This window comes from Bolinopsis microptera, chromosome 6, assembly GCF_026151205.1.
Source record: "Bolinopsis microptera isolate Bmic1 chromosome 6, MBARI_Bmic_1.0, whole genome shotgun sequence".
Taxonomy (NCBI): Eukaryota; Metazoa; Ctenophora; class Tentaculata; order Lobata; family Bolinopsidae; genus Bolinopsis; species Bolinopsis microptera.
The window spans coordinates 6,097,254-6,104,732 of record NC_087077.1 but is presented as its reverse complement, the minus strand read 5'-3'; the positions used below and the strand labels follow the sequence as shown (position 1 = coordinate 6,104,732).

The 7,479-nt window shown below is 39.6% G+C and overlaps 1 protein-coding gene across 1 annotated transcript; it reads left to right on the top strand.

The window, feature by feature from the left end:
* The first annotated feature begins 815 nt into the window (after positions 1-815).
* On the top strand, positions 816-7,465 carry LOC134816968 (testis-specific serine/threonine-protein kinase 3-like). Its single transcript, XM_063826027.1, has 7 exons — positions 816-1,090; positions 1,272-1,606; positions 1,864-2,010; positions 5,593-5,708; positions 5,988-6,127; positions 6,453-6,682; positions 7,379-7,465. The coding sequence occupies exons 1-6, from the start codon at positions 914-916 to the stop codon at positions 6,663-6,665; spliced, it is 1,128 nt and encodes a 375-aa protein (XP_063682097.1). The 5' UTR covers positions 816-913; the 3' UTR covers positions 6,666-6,682; positions 7,379-7,465.
* Positions 7,466-7,479: the final 14 nt, after the last annotated feature.

Below are 7,479 nucleotides of genomic sequence, written 5' to 3'. Positions count from 1 at the left end.
CGAGGGCCGAGACTTTGAACTTTTGAAGGAAGTCGTCAAGTTTGTGGTGCAAGCAGAAGACCGGAGCAAGAACATCATGATTTTTGGTTTACCGGAAAATTCCAGTAAAGACTTGAACAGAACTTTCGGAGACATATTTGAGGAGATTGGACTGAAACTAGCAATGGAGCTCAGTAGAGTTGGCAAGTCGAGGGAGAAAACTACTCGGCCAGTCAAGGTTACTCTGGCCAGTTCCAGTACAGCCTATCAAATACTCAGTCAAGCTCGAAAGCTGCGACAATCAGAGAAGTTCAGCTCAGTCTTCATTAGTCCTATCCAGACTGCTCATTGAAGGATCGAGTTGAGGATAGACTTCTTGTTCAAAACTTGCAAAAGAAGAAGAACACTGAGCCAAACAAGCACCACTACATCAAAGGAAGGATAATTCATACTGACGACAAATCAGAGAGATGAGTGTGGCTTTTACTAGAGTGTATTTTCTTACAATACATGTTTGTAAGAGGATGGGGAATTGTCCCGTTGGGATAAACAAATTTGTTTGTTGAGTCATTCATTCTGGCCGTTGTAACATACAAAACTTTAAGTTTTCGCGATATTATTTTCATTGACATATTTGACAAATTACAACGGCGAATTTATGATGAAAGATGAAACGCTGAATGTCCTACTAACCCGACTCAACAAATATCAACAATTAAATCTATTCAGATTTAATTGTTAAAGTACTGTCTCCAATAAAAATCAACACGCGCATGACTGCGCGTTCCCATGACAACAAGTAAATAGGTCGCGCAACGGCACGTGCATTTGATTCAGTGGTCAGTTTTTACATAGTTTGTTTCATTATATTATTCGAGTTTCAGAAAGAAATTGTTTGTTCAAAAACGTAAATGGGATTAGAAACTTTGTCAAAATGACGTCAAAAAGTGGAAATGAATCAGATTCACCGACGACCTCAGATATTGGACTTACTTCCACTCACGTGCCAAAGCCGAGGGAGAAGATTCCTGGGTATATATTTGGAGATGTCATAGGAACTGGAGCTTACGCTAAAGTGAGACGATGCTACTCCGAAAAATTTAAAAGCCATGTAAGTGAATGACTTCTAATTTCATATTATTACTAATTTGAACGTAGCATTATAAGATAAGATTATAAGATTATACATAGAGTTTGGAATTAACCATTTTGTAAGTTGCATCTTTACTTCGTTTGATCGATTGACTACTCAAATAAGTTTTGAAATCTACCTCAGTGATCAAATATTTTAGGTCGCTGTCAAAATCGTCTCCAAAAAAAGTGCCCCCAAGGATTACCTCACAAAGTTTCTGCCACGGGAGATTCAATGTATCCATAAACTGCGACATAAGAACATAGTGCGAGTGCTCGAAATATTGGAAACAGAAAGAAGTATGTACATTGTAATGCAAGAAGCTGAAAAGGGCGACCTCCTCGATTTCATCAACGCCAATCAAAGGAAAATCGCCGAAAATGATGCCAAAGCTTATTTTCAACAGATTTTGGAGGCTGTGGAGCACTGTCACGTTAAAAATATTGTCCACAGGGATCTGAAATGCGAAAACATCTTATTCGACAAAGACATGGTGTAAGTTAAAATCTGAGTCAACTGCGTTCCTAATAGTAATAATAATTTAACCGCCTATATTAATATAGTTACCGAGTACTGCGGGTCTACACTTGCTACATGGCAGCAATGTGACCTAAACCTGCTATAAATATATTATTTAGCAGTAGCACCGCAACCAGCAGATTGTGCCACCGTCAGGCGTTTTGTTCATGCAAACACTAAATGACCATTAAAGTTCTACCACGCTTGTAGTTAAACGATCCCTCTTATTTCAGAATAAAGTTGTCTGATTTCGGATTTGCCCGAACTATTAACCCTGAGAGTGTCCAATTAAAAACACACTGTGGCTCCCTTGCCTACGCTGCCCCCGAAATAGTAAAAGGAAAGGACTATGATGGCCGCATCTCTGACGTTTGGAGTTTGTAAGTTACTGTCCCAATTAGTCATATCAAAAATCTGGAACTGAACAGGAATGAAACATAAATCGGTCAAGGAGAGCACTAGCACTCCTGTTTTGACTCTGCTACATATATATAATTATATATAATACATATGTATGGTTTTTGTTTGGGTTTCCCCAGTTGCAAGAGTGTTTAAACACTGACGATTGCATTCGTTTCGGATAGCATGAAACATTTAATTTCAATTGTATACAGCTCCCTCAGCTCCGGGTAGAGCACTCTTGCAACTGGAGAAATCCGAACAAAAAGCCCATATATACAGGGGGGGGGGGGGGGGGGGGGGGGGGGGACTAAAAGTCAGTACCCATACGTTGGGTCTTATACCACAGCCGTGTTTTAAATTTAGGAGTTGTTGCTTTGCCGATGGTATACTGTTCGAGGATTACGTCGCCAAAATTTGAAAATTCGGTTTTTAGGGGCCACACCCAATCAACATTGAATTGCTTATACTCGTGTTTGCGAACATGCTAGAAAATTCGTTGTAACATATTGCAATAGGTAATTAAATCCGGAATTTGATCTGAAAAGATGTCGCCAAACGGATTTAAAATGACGAAGTTATCAATCAATTTGTTTATCTCGTTAGCAAAATTTATTGGGTACTCAATGATTACCCAATTACGACACCGTAATGGGGCTCTCTGCACGATTCACATAATGTAGATCTAACCTCAACCCAATCACCTGATCACACGTAATAAACAAACTCGTTATGCTTCATATCTTGGTCATCTGAGAAGCTAGAACTCTCATTTTTTTCAGGACAAACGTAATTTAAATGGCTAAACACAATTCAATAAAATTTGGCTCGATCCGATGGTCCAAATTATCAAAATTCGAAAATGAACCTTCATTTGAAAAAATTTACACGAATATTTTTCGATTTGACAAATTCCTCGAACCAGTATGGTAGTAAGTCATACAAACAAAATTGTTTCAATTGGGTACTTCGTGACTAAGCTATTAAGGCCAACGTATGGGTACTTACTTACTTTGGTTACTTTGGTTGTGTTTATCCTCGTAGCAAAAGTACCGGCACTAAAAGTACCGGCACAAACTAAAACTAATTTATCGAGCCCGGTTCGAGACTATAAGTTCATCGATTGACTTCAAGTGCGACTTTCAGTATCACAGTCACATGATCATGCTTTTATCAATACAACGGTACTGATAGACTGAAATAAAATATAACGCGCAAACTGCAAAATATATTAGCTTTCGACACAGTTTGCAGAGAAGCTCTCTTATACAAGATTTGGCACTTAGGAATACAAGGCCGATTCTTCAGCTATTTGAAACACATGTATACTAACTCATCAGCGAAAATTAAACTCTTGGACAAACTGTCAGAAAGGATTGATGTTCTTTGTGGCACAGAACAGGGTCACCCAATGTCTCCTGAACTTTTTAAGATATTTATCCATCAGCTTTCTGAAGACCTTAACGAGCAGGAAGAAGTTGAAGTGCCTATCATCAATTCGACACGAGTAACTCACTTACTCTTGGCTGATGATCTAATACTGCTTTCCCTAAATGCGATGAGTCTCCAGAAAATGCTCAGCACTCTCGAATCCTACTGCCTTGATTGGGGCTTGTCAGTTAGCATATCTAAAACAGCAATCATGGTTTTCAACCGTGCTGGGAGGATATTAAAAGAATGCAAAAACTTCACTTACGGCCAAATATACATCTCCTCTGTCCAAGAATATACCTATACTACCTCGGCATAACATTTACTCTTACTGGAAGTCTGAAGCTAGCACAAGTGAAATTGATGCAGAAAGCTATCAGAAGCTACTTCTCACTCAAAAGTATGATTGACCTGCAGTCAATTAAGAAAACTGTGATATTTAAGCTTAGTTCTTCCTATCGCCTCTTACGGTTGTCAGATATGGTTACCCCAGACCAAATTCATGACGGCATTCTCTTCCCGGAACAAGTTCCCTCAACTCAAGGAAATTGCCGAAGATCAGATCGAGAAAGTTCACTTCTCCTTCCTAAAGTGGACTATAAGCGTCGGCAAAAGAACCTCCAATGCAGAAGTGTGGGGTGATACGGGTCGATACCCTCTTGCTATTGAGGCCAGTCCCCAAGTATTTAACTCTTTAACTATGTTCGAAGACTAGAAAGCATGGAAACTTCCGTATCGGAAGCACTTGTTCGACATGCATTCACAGAACAAAAGAAAATGGGCCTATCATGGTACTCTGGCATTACGTCTATGAATCAATTTCTGGCAGAAACGAACGAAAGGCAAAAATCACCCATTCAGATAAGAGATGTTCTCCGTTCTTGTTTTAGAACGCAATGGGATGAAGAGAGACGGCTCAACAGAAAACTTGGGTTCTACAATTCGATTAAATCAAGTTTTGGTTGTGAAAAATACCTCTCTCTCTATCTTCCATACAACCAGTCAAAAAGACTAGCCCAAATAAGGACTAGCTCTCACCGCCTAAACATTGAAACGGGACGCCATGGACATGTCAGAAGAAACAACATCCTAAATCGTATCTGCGCTACATGTTCCACTAAGGACAAGAACACTTTGGAGTACATGGCAGAGTTACCCTTCTTTGATCCCATAATAGAAGATGAGGTTCATGTGCTTAGAACCTGCCCCTCTACCAAGACAACAGGGACCGCCTTAGCCCTGAAGTTAAAACCAACCTCTTCGAGGGAAAGCATCTCATATTCACTCAACCAAAGCTTTTAAAAGAGATTGCTAAATTTTTAGTTAATATAGATGCACTTCGTTTCCCGAGAGACTTAGCTTAAATTATAGTATATGTTTCTTTAGGTTTTTTGTATCTTATTTCTATGTTATGATTTCATTCTTGTATTGTCAAGCCAGGAGTGTTAGGGCTTCTCTTGACCAATTAACGTTTAATCCGTTTAATACAGGGTGGCCCAGAAGAAACTGTCCACACACAACCCTTTAATAACTCACACAAGATTTTAAAAGGGTCATAACCCGGTAAATTGTGAACAACCATCTTGAAATGTTGGGACAGCACTTCAATCATCAAACCAAATGTGTCTAGAAACTTTGGAGTTCCTACTCCTAGCTGAAGGCGTTCTCGCTTTATGGTGACAATAGTGAAAAAAAATGGAGTGGCGTGCCACACCCTTTCTAATCAATGGAATTTTACGAAACTTTCAGGAAATTTAAGTTTTACCTATATCTATATTTTCTGGAATTTTTGTACAATTCTGAAACGAATTACGGGGGGGGGGGGGGGGGGGGGGGGGGGGGGGGTGATTCGGAATCAGTGCAAATCAGTGCAAAAACCTGTCTCGATCACGTGATATGACCATATAAGGAAATTGGCCTGATCACTGTTATCTCGATGGGGATAGGGTTCCAGTATATGCTTCGGTTAGGGATTGGGTTAGGGTTAGGGTTGGTATCAGATTAGGGGGTTTTAAATAGTCATTTAGAGCCACCTAGAAGGCGTCTTAAAAAAGTCACGTGACAGTGATTAATCATCATCCCTTAATCTTATCCCCTCCAATAATTTTAAGAATATTACAAGTTCTTTCCAGGGGAGTTGTTTTATTCGCGATGGTGAATGGAAAACTTCCATTCAATGACACAAGTGTGAAAAACTTGCTAGCCGCCATCAACAAAGGAATTACGTTTCAATCAAACGTTTCAGAAGGTCAGTTACCTACCTACCTTAAAGTTACAGTCGAAATTTTAATCTTAAACACAATTGCATCATTTCACTTTGCTATTATATATGACATGTGGTTAATTTGACCAGTGCCACCGCCACTTCATTTTCGTCGTAACTCAAATTTTAGCTGTTTTTAAGCCAATGCCGTTGCGATACTGGAGGCCCATTTGACGACAAATTGGGGAATCCGAATAGTCGAATAGATAAGCATGGGTTTGCGATCGCCCCAAGGCCCAACATAATTCTGATAGTCTATTCCAGCGTGTCGGGACCTGATCACGGCGATGTTGATGACGGACTGCGCAAGAAGGGCAAAAATAAAAGATCTGCTAAAGCACTCCTGGTTCGACCCTGACGCCTCATCGACATACAGAAACTGTCCAACTCCGTCCCCTAGAGAGGTAACATTAAAAATGTATTATCCATGAGATTGATTTATGATTTAACTAACTGTCACCAAGATGTAAATCAGATCGAACGAGAAATTAGAACGAACGAGAAATTAGATTGAGACGCCGTTCGATATAATTTCTCGTTCGATCTAATTTCTCGTTCGATCTAATTTCTCGTTCGATCTAATTTCTCGTTCGATCTAATTTCTCGTTCGATCTAATTTCTCGTTCTATCTGATTTACATCTTGGTGACAGATAGAAAAATTCTTGAACGTGTATCACTATCAATCTGATAAAATATTATATCGTTGTTTTTAAAAGGCAGTTTACCAGGGTGCTGTTGCACGCGACGAAAAACATTTTATCAAGACCCCCAACCCATCCCCGATGAACACACCAAGAGGGACCCCTGAGTACCAGCAGCCAATGGATGTTACCCCCGGCACTTCCCCTTGCAGTACCCCTGGACCTTATACAACTGCTGACGAGGGCTCCGGAGAGTTTACAGGTCCAGCAAGCGAAAAAATGTCAGTTCAAGAAGTCTAAGGTCGGCTTATGTAAAGGTGAGATGCAACAGCTTAAAATCGATCTGCAGGCCGTCATATTCTATTTGTAGTCCTAAAAACTACCTGATTGGCCAGCAAATTTTTGACGTTGTCTTTTTCGGTTTTCCGGTCATTGGTCATGGCAATTACCTCCAATATTGCCACGGCCACCTTTTTTGATAATGTGATTCATTTTCAATTTATACTTCATTTATAGAATAGTAAATAATTACGAGCGTGCTAAATTAAAATCACCCTACACTCGATGACGATATTCGAGATTTAAAGTTGAAACCAATTTAAATCGATGTATTCTCGGACGCTGATTCCGAATCACCCCATGACATCGGTCACGTGATTTGACCGTATAAGGAAGTTGGTCTAATTTCTCGTTAGGTTAACTTTAAGGTTTCAGCATATGCTTTTGTTAGGGATTGGGTTGGAATCAGATTAGAGGGTTAGGGTTTCGAATAGTAGTTCAGGGCCAGCTAGAGATCGGGTCGAAAACGGGTCACGTGACAGTCGAGTGTAGAGTGATTAATCATCATCCAAATAATTATTTGCCACATGGGAGTCGAGTGTAGCAGTAGAGTGATTAATCATCATACAAATAATTATTTGCCACATGGGACGAAAATTTAATGAGAGATTCACAAATTAGTGCCTCTTGAAATCGTTAATTTTTAATGTTCTACGCTTACTTCTCCATTTCAGACTAAAAAGATTTTAGAACGGAGAAGACTTCCTCGCATCACATCTATACCATATTTACAGATTTTAGTTTTTGAAAATCTACAGTGATACCTCACATTAGT

Excerpts from the sequence above, each read along its gene's own strand:
- LOC134816968 (XM_063826027.1), top strand. The coding sequence starts at position 914 with ATGACGTCAAAAAGTGGAAATGAATCAGATTCACCGACGACCTCAGAT. Across the intron at positions 1,091-1,271 it reads CCGAAAAATTTAAAAGCCAT|GTCGCTGTCAAAATCGTCTC; the intron begins GTAAGTGAATGA and ends CAAATATTTTAG. Across the intron at positions 5,709-5,987 it reads TCAATCAAACGTTTCAGAAG|CGTGTCGGGACCTGATCACG; the intron begins GTCAGTTACCTA and ends AGTCTATTCCAG.